General features: G+C 42.3%; 2 protein-coding genes across 6 annotated transcripts in view; both read right to left on the bottom strand.

The window, feature by feature from the left end:
* Positions 1-3,649, bottom strand: part of rdh8a (retinol dehydrogenase 8a) — an 84,353-nt gene extending 80,704 nt beyond the window's left edge. For both annotated transcript variants that reach the window (XM_088356893.1, XM_088356892.1), the window contains exon 1: positions 3,576-3,649. The gene's annotated coding sequence lies outside the window, so the exon portion shown is untranslated. The remainder of the gene's footprint in view (positions 1-3,575) is intronic.
* A 2,667-nt stretch (positions 3,650-6,316) lies between these two features.
* Positions 6,317-17,993, bottom strand: trip10a (thyroid hormone receptor interactor 10a). Of its 4 annotated transcripts, XM_088358193.1 has the most exons (16): positions 17,516-17,993; positions 13,686-13,801; positions 13,114-13,170; positions 12,800-12,947; positions 12,234-12,296; positions 11,964-12,068; positions 11,756-11,884; positions 11,478-11,624; positions 11,221-11,409; positions 9,733-9,897; positions 9,504-9,527; positions 8,419-8,528; positions 8,175-8,307; positions 7,695-7,783; positions 7,475-7,611; positions 6,317-7,342 (listed from the first exon to the last, which is right to left on the bottom strand). In XM_088358193.1, the coding sequence occupies exons 1-16, from the start codon at positions 17,537-17,539 to the stop codon at positions 7,191-7,193; spliced, it is 1,788 nt and encodes a 595-aa protein (XP_088214319.1). In that variant the 5' UTR covers positions 17,540-17,993; the 3' UTR covers positions 6,317-7,190. The 4 variants fall into 4 exon arrangements, with proteins under 4 accessions (XP_088214319.1, XP_088214320.1, XP_088214321.1 ...); XM_088358194.1 differs by lacking the exon at positions 9,504-9,527; XM_088358195.1 differs by lacking the exon at positions 9,733-9,897 and having other exon boundaries at positions 17,516-17,992.
* Positions 17,994-18,598: the final 605 nt, after the last annotated feature.

The following is an 18,598-nucleotide window of genomic DNA, read 5'->3' as shown; positions in this document are numbered from 1 at the left end:
CTTCTTGAATTTGCAATTCCATCGATTTGTATATTCAGAAGTCTTGGAAAGTTATGTGCTTGGGAATAACACCAAAGCCACAGCGTGCAAAGACGAGAGTTCACTTTTAACCCACGCAGAGAAAAACAGATCTTTTATCATCTTGTTTTTACTGGAAATTGTTGTCGAGTTGGAGCTCTCCTAGTAGAACAAAGGTCGACAAAACTAAATGCTTGTTACAATGTTTCATTTGTACATTTTCAAACTAGCGATTTATTATCCCCCGCCACACACACACACACAGAAAAAAAATATTTACATGGCTTTGATTTGGCAGATGCGAAATATATAAACTGTATTTTGGATGGATAGTTATTCTTCCACAGGTACTCCTATTACATTTTTATGAATCATGAAAAATTACCCAGCCAGAAAAAAAAATTCTTATCCTTTATAATGTATCAGGCTTTGCTGTCAGCTTTTATCCAATTTGAATGAACTTTGCACTAAATTGTAGCCATTCAGTTCTTGGCTTTGCAGGTGACAAATGTCCTAAGCCTTGGTGGAGGTCTTCTCATTGCTCTCTGTTTTATTTTGCAGTATGGATTTGCTAACATTAGCTCTGTAAGTTATTTATTTAAAAATGTTTTTAAAAAAAGCAAGCTACTGTCACTGTGACCTAAAAGTTCCCCTGTATTTAGCCAACAACAAGCAGTTAATCTTAGCAGGTAGAATTAAAAAATGTATTACTCTGTAACTATTCGCGCAAGCTAACGATAACTTTAGCTCATCACATCGTCATGTGACACCCATTAAACAAATTACTTGTTCTGTGGATTTAAATACTCTTACTTAAATAATCTTCAGTGACATGTAATGGTTTGGAAAAAAAAAAATGTTTGGAAGCTTCAAGAAAGCCATTCTTGTGTAAGCTAATGTTGTCATTACCAGATAAGCTACCAGTTAGCCTAGCTTATTTAATTTCTTCTTTGACAAATACTAGGTAGGCAGTCTGGATGGGTCAGTCTTTGGACTACAAAAGGCCTCTGGTTCAGGGTGGGAGACTCGGGAGTGTCGGTGGAAATATGTTATGTTAATTATTACGCGTCAATTTTTCGTTGTCACATGTCAGATGCTGTCATTTTAAAAATCAGTCAAGATGTTAAAAATCAATTATCCGCTCAAATCCTAATTTAAGACCAGTACACGTAGCAGTGCCAAGGTGGGCTGGTCTCACCTTGTGTCTGTATGTTCCGGGTCAAGCAGTCCCCTTAAATTGTCTGGATGACGGCGCGGGACGCCGACTCTCTACTCTAATTTGTCCGACCTGTTCCCGTTTAAGAGATTCACAGTGGTTCGGCAGAGGGTGGATGCGCTCCAAGGGCTGACATTTAATCCATGCCAATTTATCACCACTGCGGCCCACCCGAGTGGTCGGAGAGGGCAGCGGCCTGCCTCGGGGGAGGAGCCTATGGCAGGGGACGCAATGCAAATGGATTTTTTATTTTAGCGGCTATGTAAATGAGGGCGATGCTTGGAGGTGGGAGAAATTCTCGATTGAGATGCTAAAAACAGTGGCGGCTCATAAAGGAAGCCAATTTTTGTTGTTGTTGTGCACCCCTTTATGGCCACGTGGAGGCGGGCCAAGATTGCGGCCATGCAGAGATGTAGCGATGAATCTCCTTGGCAGCCGAGAGAGGGTGAAGAACATTGCAAAGTTTTTGGAGTGGTTTATTACCATATTTTCTACATTGATGATATGGAATCGTTATCTGTCTTTGTTGTGGAGCTACAAGGCCGTGATAGTGGAGCTTTTTTTTGAGAAACAAGCGAAGAAGATACTTTCAGGGCTGAACCTGTCAGGAGTGGATTTTTTTTTTCTTCCTAAAATCACCTCCCGCTCTCATCTGCCGCCGTCATAAAAAACACAGATGGTATTATTTTCTGTCAGTTTCTCTCCTCTTGGTGTGCATCACCCAGATTGATTTTGCCTTAATTCACTGCGGGCGGATGATCAAATATATGTTCCGGAGAGGTGCCACGTCGGCGGATTACGAGGGTAGAATACAAAAGCAAAAGCACGTTGCTGTGCTCCTTAGTTTTTATAATATTAATATTAAAACAAAGATAATTGTGAATATTTTGGTCGCGATGTCGACGAGGCTCCTTGGTGTTAAAAATAAATAAATAAATAATCACAACTCAATTTGCCTTTTTCCCTTGGCACTCCCACTGCTAGGACTATCCTCATCCATCCCAGCCTCATCCATCTTCCGAGGTCTCGGGCGCCCGTGACCCATCAGTTCTGCTCAGGCCTCTGAGGGGTCATTCATCAGCAGTCGGCGCTACAACCCGGGGATAGATTTCCTCTCCCCTTTTCTGGGCATCAATCACCGGGGGGGCTCCCGTGCATACTCAAGCAGGCAGCGGTGCCAAGCAATGTCACGGGGAGGCCTACCGGCGACTCGAGAGACGAGTACAACCTGCACGTGACAGCGAGGCGACTGCAAATGTGTCTGGATGGGAAAGACACTGCTTCCGTGTGCGAGGAAAGGAAAAGGTCACATTCGCAGATATGATTCACTTACCAATGTTGAACTGTCGAGAGAAGTCCATAAAGACTTTTTTTGACGAGGGGGGGTGGTTCGAAACACTTAGCAATGATTAATAATAGAATTATGATTTAATGGAATAATTATAAAAGAACAAAAAAATATATAATAATAATAAAAATAACAGAATAATAAACTGTCAACTGATGATGGTTTATTTTGGCTCTTCTGGCACGCGACTTATTATTATATCCAATCGAACACAAACGAAGAAGACTTTCACAAATACTGGAATATGTCACTGGAGATAATATGGTAGAAAAAATAAAAAGTTTAAAAGATTAAAAGAAAAAAAAAACGAGCATGGCATTTGTTGACTCAGCGGCCGATGTCACCCGCACTTCCCCGCGCGTCAACTTGAGCTGGCGCCACCAATTAAATTCTCTAATTAAATCTCAACTATTATTAGAAACATGCTGGAAGCACGCCGTTGCGGGAGAATTGCACATCTTTGCTCTGATTCTACTTTCCTCCGGGGCTACCCTTCGGTACCGACGCTGGCTTGGCAAGAAATGCAGCTGCCACAGCCAGAAAATAAAAAGAAAATGAACACTGATCAGTCAGAGACATTCTACAATTAGAAGACTTTCTCACATGCACCAAATTAAAAACATTATTTATATGACTCTTTGTCTTTAAGTAAATTGGATGTAGCATGGAATTCAAACTTATTTTGCCAGATCTTTAAGAAGGGGAAGAAAGCCAATTAGCTTCTATCACCCTCAACTGAGCGACCCAAAACAACCTGAAGCACGACCATCTATTCATTTTCTTTGGCACTTGTCCTCATTAGAGTCGCTGGTGAACTGAAGTTGATCCCAGCTGACTTTGAGTGAGACACTAGGTACATGCTGGACTGATGGCTAGTCAATCACAGGGCACATATAGACAAGCAACCATTCAATGACCGCTTTTGGAAAGCGTCGTGAGCCGATATTAGCCTCAGTAAGTGTTTTTGAAAATCAACAAAGGGGATGAACATACCTTCTACATTCAAGCTTCTTGATGGTGGATATTCCACTATGGTTTCAGCAAAGCTCCTCAACCCCAACGTGTGCCTGTGAGAGTATGAGATTGAACGACATAGTCACACTTTCGGTCGCTAACTGGTTGTTTTTCCTCAGGTGCGGTGGTTTCTTAAAATTCTAATTAGAAGATAGGGCCAGGGTTGGCTTTTGAGAAGAAAATGTGTTTGTGGTTTAGGTCAAACAAATCAATGCATACTAAACAAAGAAACACCAAGTGACAATTTGAATTAAGTATTAAATCATCACACTCTAATCGTGTGTTTGGGTTTCAGGTGTCACTTACCGTTTGTCATTTGGAAATTTACATACCTGATCCCATATCGCTAGTAATGGAATTGGACAGATGCTGCTTTCCAATTAATTCAACAAAATGAATCATGAATATAGTTTTAAATCTGTATTTAAACACACTGCTTATAAACATCCCGCAGTAAATGATTAATGAGCAGAGGGTCCACCTCAACATTGCAACACATTCATCCATAACTCTGCGACATTTTGATGGAGGAGCCGCTCCCCTCAACTACCTTCATCAACAAAATATGAGAGGAGCAATGACCGCTCTTGTAACTTAGTAAAGAACTGGCATAAATGTCGAGTGTAATCGATACCCACTTGTTTTATTGGCCCCCGTACACTTGAATGATGAAACTCTTTTTGGTTTTTAAAGATGTTGTGTAAGCATAATTATAATCATTAGAGGTAACTCGAGGGGATAGTTTCAAAACAACACAGATGGTGACTCACTTTATGCAAATTAAGAGCATTTGAGGACACTACTTAATGTTGTTTAGGATATAAAATACAAATTAACAGGTGTGGACTTTTGGTGTATTTATTAGGCGCAATACAATTGCTTTTTGTGGCCATATTGTTTTGGAAATTGATATTGAACACAATTTACAACACCAAATGTGAACCAAAAGCTGCTGTTGGCAAAATAAAGCAATTTAAAACTCACGCCGGTGTTTTAACACCCAAAATGGCCGCCTACTCTAATCTGGTATTCGTAATGAGAAATAAAATCGAGTACAAATACACAAACTAGTTATGTGCCTGTATTTTATAGGCTTTATCATGTTAGAGGGTGAAAAGTTTCACGTACCTGACTGAACAAGAGAAAAATTCGGCAAGTAGAGCTGGTGAAGTCTTTTTAAAAACATTTTTTAGCCATGATTGGCAAAAAAAACAAAAAACACCTTGTGCTGCATTCAGGGCAACTAGGAAATTAAAACTTCCTTACATAGGGTTTCAGTCAATCAAAAAAAAACGATCTTGTGACTCAAGGGAGTAAATAAATATATCCACACCAGTTTATTACAAATAAATACCGATAAATATAAGTAGATTGTCCTTTAGAACCATTGTGCATCTGTAAGAGTAAATTTAACGAACAACTATTATGCTCCTTGAGGTACGTTTTTATCGTCATTAGAGGCTATTTCCAAGAAAAACATCTTGACATAATGCTGCTTTTACAGAACCTAAAACGGTCCAGTTTACGTGCAATTTGGCCATTCCCATCTTCTAAGTGAAAAGAAACCAAGGCAACGCCAATGCATCAATGAATGGCCGCTGAAAGTCCGATAGATTTTTTGCAGGCACAACCCCAGGAATGAAAATGAGGCATTTGTCAGGCTTCGGGACGATTATTTGTACATTTACAAGAAAGTAATCAAAAAGCCTTATTGTTTATTCATTACTTTCATTGTACGATTCACAAAGTGTCTGAACAGCAGCTACGCAAACTCTCAACTTGAAATATTTAATTATTCAGTATTTTTCACTCCGACTTGGCCTCGTAAAATTGTTTAATGTTGTGGCTTGGAGGAGGGAGGAAAAAATATGCTACAAGACCACCAGAGCTTCTGAAAAAGTTAACCTCTGTGGATATATCCCTTTTTCATTCTTTGGGCAACTGCTTGAGGATGGAATTTTAAATCTTTAAACACCCGTGGCGCAGCAGCCAGAGAGATAGAGTAATTGCTTTTTTGTAACAGAAACCACCAACTCTGTTTATGAAACTACATAGAAAAAGTATTGGCTATAAAATACAATTTTAGTCTTTATATTGTTTGGTTGAGGCAGATAATTGCATCATCGAAAGGTCCCCTTCATATTGACTGACACGTTAATCACTTGTAATGCATTTTTGGCGATGGATAATAAAAAAGTGTACGCTCTTGCCCTTTATCGTTTTTTTTCCCCTGAGTCTTTGTGTGCGATAAATGTTCCGACCCGGTGGAGAGCTCCCATTCGATTTCCGATCATTAACTTCTGGATGTTCAAGGTAGAGTGATTATACATCAGCGAGGATATTTGAATCTTTTTAGAATTTATACACTCAAGAAAAATATTGTTTTAAGTGTTTCAGTTTGGAATTAGACACATTTTGGGAGATGAATTTCCAAAGCAATTTGAAAAACAAAATGCGTATGACCTGTTTGAAATAAACGCGAAAAACGATGAAAGCTACAGTCTTATTGTGGAAAGATACAACAGTGCCATCTAGTGGTTGATGTTTCAAGCGTTCTCTACTATGAATATGGATAAATTTCCGTACAGCACAGCATAAATTTTAAATGAATAAAACCAGCAAAAACAATAAACAGCTTCCAGAAAAGCTATAATACATAACAGGTTTTAAAACATACAAATATGGAAATTAAATTAGAATGTAAGAGTATGAACGACACATTTAACTTTAAAATGTGCTCCAGATTTATTTAGTTCTGAACCAGGAAAATAACTTTAATGCAAAAGTGGTGAATATGGACATGTGTAACAATAACGTTGATGATTCTTAGCAGAAAGGCACCAAAGACAAATGTTTCCTCCGAAACGTAGCTTAGAACAAACTTAAAAGTGTATGAAGACAATTAAGAGCAACGCACTACAAATAATTAGCGTCTTTCACTTCTCTATCACACTGTAAAAATCTTAATTTCAAAGGTTAAATAAGACAATAGTGGTCTTGTTGTGACTCTAAAGTGTATCTTACATAAATACAATAGTCACTACTTTTGCAACTCGTGCATTCCTCTGCTCCCTTTTGTGACTACATTCTCCGCTGCGTGTGCAAGAACTTGAAAAAAACTACTAAATTCAAAGCGGAACATTAAAAAAAAAAAAAGGACATAAACATTTGTAATAAATTACATGTAGTAGAAAACACAGCAAAGGGAACCACTGTGTCTTTTTAGCTTGGACGATGGTCTGCGATTGTCTGCTGTCAACCAAAAATGAAAACACACCGAGACAATCGAGGTCCGAAACTTGACTCGAAGCAAATGCGTCACCGTGTGTTGATGTAAAGTGATGCCGAGAACTCATCCGAAAATATTTTTCCTAAGTAGGATTACAAGAAGAGCAAACCATGTGGAACACACGTTGTTAGCACCGTGCTTTTAGCGATTTGGGACTACATTTGCATGAGCCCCGCCCCCTCCCCTACTTCGTGGTAGCGCTTCTGGTCCTGCCCATGAGCGCTTTAACATCTTCACGATGGCTCCCTTAACTGTTTATCTTTTTTTTCAAGGGAGTCCAATCTTGTAGCTCTCGCCTACGTGCATCATTTATGAAGCGAGATGGAGACGTAAGACGTCGGGATGTAGCCTTCGTCCCCGTTGCTCCTACGGACGCGAGTCCAGCCGTCGCCTTTGTCTTCCTCGACCACGGCCAGGACTTCTCCTTCCTGCATGGCGATGGTGCCTTCGCTGGCGCCTGCGACGCAGACACAACCTTGATGATGAACATTTCGAAATATCGCTCCCAAGGGTAAAGATAATCAGATTGCTAACATTTTTGTTATTTTTTTGCGGCAAGGTGGATGTAGTAATAAAGCTAGCGACATACCGGGAAAGTTATACATGGCGGTACAGTTCCCGATGGGCGCCGCTAATTCCTCATCCTCAAAGTCATCATCAAACTCAGCATAGATGGCGTGGGAGGAGGCGTCGGGCGTGCCACCATCGGAGTGTGCTCCATCCAGCCTGGATAGAACACACACACACACATATGGGTGTGTAGGCAATCTCAATGGGTCAAACACTGGTGGGAGGAAAATGCGAATCACCTAAGCGGTTCGTGAGTGTCGTTGTTGTTGAAGGAGTGAGATTTGTATCGTGGCGTGTCTCCTCGACCGCCTGCATCAGCCAGCCATGTCTGGAAAAGCATCATCATGGCATTTAACAGCATTAAATAGTAATAAGAGAGTATAAATACAAATAAAATAATAATAGAATATAATAAAAATATAAATAGCACGTCCATTCGGACAGCTCACATTTAACACTTGTTAAGTGTTGCTGTTAACAAGTTGATTTGCAATTTAGAATTACCACCAAAAAGCCAAGCGGTGCGTTTAAGCTCCTGTGGGTGAAGTTAATTCCGACAAGGTAATACCTTGTACCTGCTCCCATCAAACTAAAAGGCCTAATTGCCTCTCTCAGTAGGCTGCTACAAATACTTCATGTTCAGATTAATAATTCAGAGTATGGCCCGTCTACCTATTACAGGGCAAAATAAATAAGACGAGCCCTGACGTCGGCATTACCTCATACTTGTTTTGCTCCTGCCTGAGGCGTTCTATATTCAGATTTGTATGGTTGATTTGGGGTAAGAGGCTGCCGGCGTCTCCCAGATCAGGATTTTTCTCATAAACACCCTTCATCTTTTCCAGGGCCTCACTGACAGCCAGACAGAGAGAGAGTTTGATAAGTTTCACTCACTCGCGCAATGCCATTAACACGATGTCCACTAGGGGGAACCCTAATGGAGATGAACGGACGGGTGCAGACCTTTGATCGATTTCCTTCTGCAACCTTCGGGCAGTTTCCTCCAGTTTCTCCTGCAACCTCTTCCTGCGCTGCTCCGGAGGGAGGTGCGTGAAGTCCTCCGTGACCGCCGGCTGCAAAAAAAGGTCACAGGATGTCAACGTTAACGCTGCGGAGCATACAGAAAAGAAACAAGCACACACACACACACAGTCAGGAAAAAACACCAAGGCGCTCTCACGTTTGGAGATCAGATTACTTTCCAAAACAAAAGGTTAATCTGGGCACAGTTGGTCACGCTGGATGAGGGAATGTTAGGGGCACACTGAAAACTAGATTTTTAAAATGGAAGCGATATTACAAGAATATTTTGAATAAAAAAAACATATTGGGTATTTTAAAATGTGTATAAATATGGATATTTTTTTATATAATATTTTACTTAATTCTCATAAAGTGACATCTTAATCTGGTATTTGAATTTATTTTCATTTGAAATCAACATATTTCATTGTCATGTTCCATAATGAGACGAACCTTCAACTTGCCGCTTTTGTTATCTACTTAAGAATAATAAGGTCAAATTGATTAAATACAAACTTCAAAAAGTCAGAGTATCATGAAAATTAAAACATAAAAACAAGAGCTATTACGACCTCTTAACAAAAAAATCGGAATCTTGTAATATTACGAGAATACAGCCATGATTAGAATCCAACTGACATTCACCCGCTGAAATTCTCTTGTACATTATTTTCATTTAATTGCTTTTTTATCCATATTCCTGCGGCACCACAACCGATTTATTTCCCCTTGTAATCAGTGTGGCCCGAACACTCCTTTCTCATGTTCCCTCGTGCCGAAGAAGCCCAATTTTCTCATAGCGTGACCAATTGCGTGTCCTCTCCTCCACCAACAAGTGACCACCTTTTCAATGCAAAAAAAAAAAATCATGTCAACTGCTGTGGGACAAGTCGTTGAGCAACTGAGTCAGATTTGTTTGCTCTTTTTTTTTTCCTTTTTATTATCATAACCAAATGAGCATTTGCATTGGGAAGGTGGCCGCTTTATGAGTCACCCGCTTTGCAAACCAGCGCGTGCCATATTACCGGAATCCTCTCTGGTGTGAACTTCTAAAAAGAGAAGGAAGCAAAATATATTTTGGAACACATGCTTAGTGTCGTTAAAAAGAAGCCTGTGCAATGGTGTCTTATGCAAACGTGATGTGAGGAACATTCCATAAACTGTACAGCAAACACACACAGCAAGAAAATACAATAAGACAAAAGTAGTGCTTAGGTGGAGCGACATAGCATGTGCAGGCCCCAACCGACTCACCGATCTCCTGAGTGTGCGGAAGGACGAGATTCTGGGTTTGACTGTCTTATTGATCTCCTTCAAACAGTACGACAGGGGGTCCCGGCCAAACTTGGGGGACGGGGGTCCGTTAACGGGCGAGGGGGCGGGAGGGGTGGAGAAAGGTGGGAGCGTGGAAGGGGAGAGCTGGTAAGGAAATAGGGATGGGAGGGGGGGGACAGCAGGAAGCAGGCGGGTCGATGTACAGCAGGGGTGGGGACGGGGGGGGGGGGACAAAAAGACAAAACAAGATGACAAGAGAAAGAAAAAGACACTGTCAACACCTTGAAGCCCAATACAAAGCAAGAAGACAACATTGAGCCCTGGCAACATGGCAGCAAACAAACACACACCAGCCAGCGAGCGAGCGAACGAGCGAGGTTTATGGGCTCATCGAGAAAATAAAAACCCAGCAATACAGGAGAAGTGGTGCTTTCATTGCCAGACCCAGAAAGTCCCTTCAAGTGAGCTTGCTCTTCATCTGGCTTCGGGCCTAATTAGGAGAGCATGACTGATGACACGTAGCAACACACACACATGCACGGCCGAGCACAGCCTGGGGAGACATGCTGAGCGGAGAGAGGCGTTGAACAAGCAAACAAGAAATACAGAGGGGGTCATTTAGTGCTGTGAATAGAAGGGAGGGGGGAGGGGGGGTGATGGAGGGGGGTGACTACTCATGTGACTTGGAAGAGCGAGCGATTTCACGTGACCGATGCGGATTGATAATTACAAAAAATCCCTCCACCGTGACGTTGTTCCACTCCGGTGCTGTAGGTGGCAGTATTGCGTAGAAGGTGAGCAGGAATAGTTTCGCGCAAGTGGCGAATGTTTTTTTTTTTTTTTTCCCCCCCCCCACGTCGTCGCTACGAACTAACAGCTTCTCCACTTGCCAGCGCCACTTGACCCCGAGTCCCGTTTTACTGACCCGGCAAATAACATTGCGGCTTGTCCTCACAATGCTTGCGATTGTAGCGCCAAGGATAATGGAAGCAGTGTGTTTTGCGGATGCCTGCCGAGGAAAAATTCAATGTTGTCCCCGGCTCTGAAAGCACAAGCGCAGCACAACGCTTGACTGCCGGTTGACCTGTGCGTAGGTGGGGGGGGGTCTTGAAGAGGGGAGGGGGGGGCTCAATCATGCAAACAGGTGGGATCTAGAAACACTATGGGGTGCAAAAAGGCATTATGATTTCAAAAATTGCATGCTGCGGAGGTTTAGAACGGGAACGAGGTCCGTCCCGGCTCGGCCCGCCATGCAAGGAGCCGCCCGCTAGTCGACTGCTGCGCTACTGCATTATAGTTGCATCCCAGTAATTCTGAATATCGTAGAAACCTTCATTTATTTCTGGAGTTCAATTCAAATAGTCTTTGATTTACTGTACTGAAATAAATGTAAAGTTTCGCTTGATATTCAATTTGATATAATCAAATATTGGTTCATGTGCATTTGGATGACATGCAAAATCCTACCTTGGACTTTTTGCTGAAAATCCAAAAGTTTTTGCTTCGGTTTTTAACCGTATGGTCAATGGAGCCTTTAGGCGTTCCCACGCTGCCGTCTGACGACGTCCTATTCATGCCTTGACTGAAGTCCTCAAATTCTACGTCGCCGGGCCGATCAAAGCCCGACTTGTTCTGCTCGATGACCACCATGGTGTCCTGAGTGGCGAGCGCCATCTGACTATTACTTTTCTGCACTTGTTCAAAGTCGGTCGAAAGTGACTCACGTGTTTCTCGTTGACGTTGGTGCCGGCTTTGGTGATGCCGTCCAGGCATTTGCCGATGATGGGCATCACCTGCTTCTCGATATCCGAGTACAAGATGTAGCCTTGCGCCAACTTTCGCATCCGCCGCTCGTCCAATTCTTGCATTTTCTGGTTCATGCAAACAACAATTTTGAAAATGATATTAATATTTTGTATATTGATGCAACGTGGATGATGCCACTGCCACTGGCGGAGCTAGAGGGTGGCTTGCAGGGGAAATTGCCTCCCCAATAACTTACATTAAAGATGACCGGCATGTCGGTGAAATAAAACTGCTTCTGCTCCTTGTTGAAATTTTGAAGTTGAGCGGCGTAGTCGTTCTTGCATTCCTCTGCGACGTGCGCTCTCATGTGAGCTTGTTGCTTAGCCTTCCGAGAACACGCAGGAAGAAGACACATCATAAGTGCCATGACTCAAGACAATTCAACTCTTCTTAACTGTTTTCACCTTTTCCACATCCGCTTTAGTGGCGTTATTGTCCTGATCAGTCTTGTCGGCGTTCTGCGCCGCTCGCTCTGCTTCTCGCCATTCCCGTTCAAAACGCTTTTTACTCTGGAAAGTGGAGAACCCAGAATAAAATAAAATAAAATAAAATAAAATACAGCTTTGACTACATGGCAACCAAAGAGTTTATAATTTACGGACTGGATGAAATCTGTCATGAACTTTTACTGCCAGGTTCATTTCAATGCCGTGTCGATACGAGACCACACTTACGCTTTCTAGCTGCTTGTTGGTGCTCTCCAACGCCTGCTGGGCCTTCTTGGCCTCCATCAGATACTGCAGACATTTGTAAAAATAGAGTCAGCGAAAGGGGAAGGAAGGGTGGGGGCTGAGTTCATGTGACAACCGGGGAGGGGGGGCAGCCGTGTGTAAGTGCGGGAGTGAATAGTGACAATCCGATGGGGAGAAAAAAAAAAAAATGGAAAGAACAAATGCCAGCGTGTCGGCCAGAGACGTCTCGTCTGCTTTCAGTCTGATAATCCGACGAGACGGAGCCAAGGAATGACTCCTCGCCGAGAGACGCCACATCACTGCACATCCACTTCAATGAACGTTCGTAATATCCACATGACCGTGACGCACGTCAACCGCCCCTTTATATCGACTGCCAGGGTACTCAAGTATTGGAACACACCTACAGGAAGTTAACTTTCTCGAAAAAAGTAATTTGAATTGGTTCTTCCACATAGATCTCATCCAAGTATGATTTGATGGAAAAGCGGCGTATCTTAATACTTTCTCCCACAAATCTATTTAATTGCGTCAAATTGACTACTGACCGACTTTCGCTCCAGCTTGAGCTCCTGCAGGTACTTAGTGAGGTCGGCGCAAATGTTCATCAGCATATTCTCGGCCACCACCTCCCTCTGGCCCGCGTAGTCGTTCGTCTCGTTCAAGACTTCCATGAACGACTGGTAGCTGGTGAGCCTAAAGGTCGTGGCGGAGGAAAAGATCAAACAGACGGCGATGAGGATTTCAGATAACGCACTCGGAGGGAAGTCGTGATAAGAGATTTGTCGGTTAAGGCCGTTAGCGCCCTGTGAAAAATTAGCTAATAGCTTGGGAGTGTCATTTTTATTTTACTTTAGCTCACCTGACATCTGGCTCATCCTTGCTGATCCGTTTTAGATTAAACTTCTTGGACAGATTCCTGAAATAAGACAAAAAGCGATTCAAAAATAATGCCACGACATACACAATGTGGACAAAAGTATTAGGACAACCTCACATTCCAGACTGAATCCTACAAAAAGCAATCTTTAATCCAACATGTGTGTGTCCCAATACTTCTGCACATTTATATATTTATCGTGTTTTGCAATGTGGATGCAAGAGAAGGAAGTTTGGGTGAATGAAAGTAAAAGTCGAATGACATCACCACATGAGGAAACTCATTGACTTGTCAACCACAGTATGGAATTTATAAATAAATTAAAAAAATGCCGGTCCTCTTCCTCATTTCACTCTTCCTCTGACCACATCCTGTGTGTCATGTGCTCGTCTGCTCCCACTTCCTCAGCGCATGCTCAGCGAGTGGGAGCAGTGGGACTGCAGCTGGAGAATGAGGCCAGTGTGTTCCGATAGAGTCATGGGACTAGACAAACATGCCATAAACAGCTCACACACACTTTGAAAGAGATGATCCAAAAGAAGGACAAGGCCCACCTCAACTGCTTGGCATAGTTCTGCTCAATCTCCGTCCTCTCCTTCACAAATTTCACATACTTCTCCACCAGCTCCAACCCGGAGTGCGTGTGCTTCTCGATGACGTCACATCGGTCCTTAAAAAAAAAAAAAAAAAAAAAAAAATCTTTAAAATAGAACACAAGGGAGTGATTAGGGAAAGGAGACGCTCGCTGCAGGATGTGATTCATGTTGAGTTAATGTTGCTCTGGCTGGAATGCTGTCAAGAATCTTGCTTCATGTTACGCTGCAGACATTCCAAGCACATGTAGCAGAGTTACAGTTAAAACACGGATAGAAAAGTTTGCCCGCATCAGCTGCTTGTCCGATATTCCATTCACAAATGGAGCGAAATGTCACTGATGCAATTAGAAGTTCACGCCTAAATGACAAGCCATGACGAATTTGGGTGAAAGGAAACCACAAAACACCGGCAAAGATAAAGGAACCAGCAAATCAAGCCTACTGTATACCGCAAACTCACTTGAGCACTTCCTCACGCCCAATTCAACACCGCCATTCCATAAGTGAGAATCGTAGTCGAGAAAGGAGCCATATTTGGTCACAAGGAAACGCGACACGGACGCCTCGAATGTGCTATGATGCACAAGAACGCCATGTTGAATGGATGCTGGAATCAAATTGGTCGAAAAGTATCATGGTTACCGAAGCAAAAACAAAAGTGGGACATGGAAAAATTTCAGGAGGTTATAATTATGAATTTTGAGACATGCCCCTAAAGTATCACCCGGTTCGAAATTACTGAGCCAGTCCAAATTTCTAAATACGTTTTCTGTTCCAAACCAAGAGAGATTATTATGACCAGATCAGCCGTGTAATGATTTAAGGAAAAAAACATGACCGCTTGATTTGCTAAAGCAGCATGAAACAAAGTTAGCTTCATGTCGCTAGCTTGGGCTAGCCATGACATTGAAACACGGAATGTTGCCGAGTAACAAGGGCATTATTATGTTCGATAATACACATATGTTAACAATAATTTTATTTTTAAGACACACAAAGAATCTAAAAAGCCCATACAAGCAAGAGCTTATTTGTGTCTACAAAAATATCTTCCATATTGTGTTCCTATTATGATAATGAGGCCCGCAAGCACTTGCTATGATACGACGCATGACGACGGCAAATTGACGACAAATGTAGCGTAAAATAAGACTGCGTTTCATGTCAGCGGCAAATCTCGACATTCTCTGCCGGGTGGAATTTGATTTCCATCATAAAAGGCTACGCTCAGGCAACTCTGTCAAGAGCGAGTGACGATGATCGTCTCTCACGGGAGATTCCCGGGATTTATTTCTGACTGGTGATTGTATTGAGGAGAAGGTGGGAGGGAGAGGGGGTGGAAAACTGAAGAGGGGAACCCGGAGAAGTCCTTGTCTGCCCTTCCGGAGACGACATTTGGGCTAATTACAGAACAGAGTAAAAGGTTAAAGACTGTGGCCTAAAACAAAAGGTCATCCAACTAACGTTTGTTCACCCGCCCAACTGAGGTAATCCTGCACTGCGGTACGGTGAAGAATAGCAAAAAAATTCAAATTAAAAAGAAGGTCAGTTGTGTGGATGAGTCCTACTGGGCAATTTTAGTGTTCACTGACCAATCGGCCTGAGGCTACGAGCATGAAACATCGACATGTGATGCTATTCATTCACGTCCGAGTAATTATGTCGTCTGGAACATTTTCAGACAGCAGAGCCGCATCATTGTGTGTCACGCTTTTATGAGATTATTATTTTTAGAAATGGTGCAAGGATTTGGGTTTTCGAGGCCAACATGTCTGCCATTTCTCATTTATATATTCCCCATAGATGAGTTCATTCACGGAGAGGTGACTTGCGACACCTGAACAGCTCATGACTATCTGTATCCATAACTGTTAGCGCTCGCTATCAGGTTAGCACGAGCCGCCACACTGGTCTTGCACACCACACACCTTTAAATAGCAGGGGGATTAAAGTCCGATCAGATGCCAGACAAGTGACTTGAGGTAAACATTCATGAAACCAGCAACTGGTTTATTTCCTAGTTATTCTTCAAAACCATTTACCTTGCAGCAAATCATGTAGTGGATTCATTATTAGTTTCAATTATGTTGATATAAATATATTTTTCCTGTTTTTAATTCATTACTACTTAATGTGACACACAATGCAAAACGAAAATAGCACAGACAGGCTAACGATAAGCATAATTTGTTACAGTGTGATAATTCTTTAGCAACACATTTGAATGGTGAAGCAACACATGTCGACAAACAATATAACATTACTCACAGGCATATTTTTTTAATCCACTCCAAAGAAAGGCAAACACTGCTATTATGGTATCTTAAGGAGTCCGAATTTAGGGCCATTAGCTTAAAACTAAACCAAAATGCGAGCTAATGAATAGCATCATTAATCACAGTGTTATAACCTTTTAGCAGTGAGCAATGGACGCCCAATTCCACACTGGGGGAAAGGAACTAACTTATAACTGCTAGAAGAAACAAATGTATAGAGAGAATCGTTGGGTGGGGGCAACACAAATAAGCATGTGGATCAGCAAATACCTAAATGAGCTAAAGAACCTGCTCTTCACACCGTCCAATCAAAGTAGGGCAAAACTAATTACGCTGTTGCACAAGCACGCTGAACAGAAAAAGGGACGGGAAACGTGGCCCGAGGGGGAAAGGCTGTAATGAGGCTGCAGCATTTCTCTCTTCAATTCTGCCTGTCAAGGAAAATGGCTCCGTGACATCACGTTACTATACCGTCTTACTGGTGTCTCGTTCTCACGAGCTGCTACGGCCTGATGCTAACACAACGAATTATCTGACCGCCAGTAAAAAGAATGTACTTTGCGGAATAAGTGTGGAAAAACTGCACACAAGAAAATGTGGCAACATAGCACTCAGTGCAAAAGAAACAGTGCCTATTAAGTGCTTAGAGGGCAAACGCGTCTCAATTTTAGGCCATGTGAGCAATGACGAGAAATGGAAACAGGGCCTTCATATGGTGAACCAATGGTATCAGTGTCGTACTGATAAGCTGAGAGAAAAGTCAGCTTTACTTTTACGAATAGATTTTTATATATGCATACTTTTTGTTTATACAGCGTCTAGATAAAAAAGCTGTCAGAGGAAACACTTCGACTCTATTAAGAACATTCCAGTACACAATTGCAGTTGTCTAGTCAGAAGCAATTGTTTTGTGTGTCACAAGTTGAACAGTTGTTCACACATAACCACAATTATTATTGAGCTACTGTCCCCATTTTCTGCCATTGTTTACACCTGAATGACAATGATTATATCATACAGTAAAAGTGCACACGCGTGTGATTTACAACACAAGGTTGTTTTCAAATCAAAATAACACTGAGCATGTGGTGTCATCTCTATGGAAGCCAAGTGTCAACAAGGAAATAACACACAATCTCCTGTGCTTGCAACGTATCCCTGGGGGACACCTTGAAGATGCATGCAGGGAATTGCTTTTAAGTGCAAAACATTTGAAAGGGGTGACGCGACAACTTAGATGTGCTCTGCAAGTGATGTTCGGACATTAAATTAGGTACAACCTGCACGACCTTCTCCGTCCAAAATAGATCAAATGCATCTCGTGTACCTAATAAAATGACCCGCAATTGTGTGTGTGTCATCGTGCAAACGTGGACTTGCAAAACTCGCTGTTTCCAAAACGGCGGTGACCATGAACGCACCATGTCGGGGAATCAAAAGAAGCTAACTAAATCACACGTAAAAGCTAGCAAGAGTCGTCCTGGCCGCGTTGCATATTCGGCAGCGACTCACCCAAAGCTCCGTGCCCCAGTCCATGTTCAGCCCGCTGGCCAAGCCCTCTCGACCGCCCCGAATACAAAGAACTTCTCCAAAGTTCTCAGAGTATAATCCCCCGAAAGGCGGGCGGAGGAAGACTTTCTGGCCGATCGTCGCCCTTTCTGCAGCGTCGCTCGCTTCCTTCAACAAGTCATGTAAACCGGTAACATAATTGGCTAATTAAAGCCGTCTGACAGCCGTTAGTCTAGTTTGTCCAAATATTTTTCATAGCGCAGAAAAAAAGGATAACTAAACTGGGTTTCATATCCGCGTCACTCCCAAATCCTTCAGTCCTTAAAGGGCCAGCGCAAGCAAGTTGGACTGCAAGGCCACGTCCCGCCTGCATTGGCGTGCGCGTCCTCGAACGTGCTGTGCGTTGACGCGCACGTCGGTTATCACGTGACACTCGGCTAGCACACGTGCAGGACACCACATTAGGGACACTTGTTGGAAGGGAATGTTTTTTTTTTGTTTTTGTTTGTTTTGTTTCACATCTGATTTCATTCTCAACGTGCTTTCGTGTCGATTGTATCTACCTTTATCAGCACGTTTGAAGGCGTTGTAGCAACGGGAGTTTCTTTCACCTGATTGGCTTCAAAGCAAATCTGGCCCTTATGACGTCAGCCTTATTTTGTCCTCTGATTTGTTGGTCAAAGCAACATACATTGGTAGTCATTATGCTTTTTTTTTTTTTTTTTTTTTTACACGGGAATGTACAGCAGTGATTTCCTCCCAAACTTTATTAGGCCAAGGCACACATTTTACATTAGAAAATTCACTTACAACCACACCAAAATGTCAGAAAAAGCAAGTACTATAGGAAAATAATGAAGATCAAGTGTAAATTTATTCACAAATCTACTTGCTAATAGATTCCTAGGAAGTCATGAATTATTCTGTTGCACACACATCTATTGTACCTTCTAGCATTTGAGAACATTGTGCCTGCCTCTCATGAAACGTGTATGGAAACCGTGATTTGGTCAAATGGTCCAGTTCAAAAGACAATAATAAAATATTGATACAATAATAAAATGAAGTGGTACATTCAATAGAAGA

Source organism: Syngnathus floridae, chromosome 17, assembly GCF_059516105.1.
Source record: "Syngnathus floridae isolate MCC-2025c chromosome 17, RoL_Sflo_1.0, whole genome shotgun sequence".
NCBI classification, from domain to species: domain Eukaryota; kingdom Metazoa; phylum Chordata; class Actinopteri; order Syngnathiformes; family Syngnathidae; genus Syngnathus; species Syngnathus floridae.
This window is presented reverse-complemented; position numbering and strand designations above follow the sequence as displayed.

Coding starts and splice junctions, on each gene's coding strand:
- trip10a (XM_088358193.1), bottom strand. CDS start 17,539: ATGGACTGGGGCACGGAGCTTTGG. Junction 12,948..13,113: donor AAGGATGAGCCAGATGTCAG/GTGAGCTAAAGT, acceptor CACGACCTTTAG/GCTCACCAGCTACCAGTCGT. Junction 8,529..9,503: donor TCACACCAGAGAGGATTCCG/GTAATATGGCAC, acceptor CTTTTTTTGCAG/CCGGCGGTCACGGAGGACTT.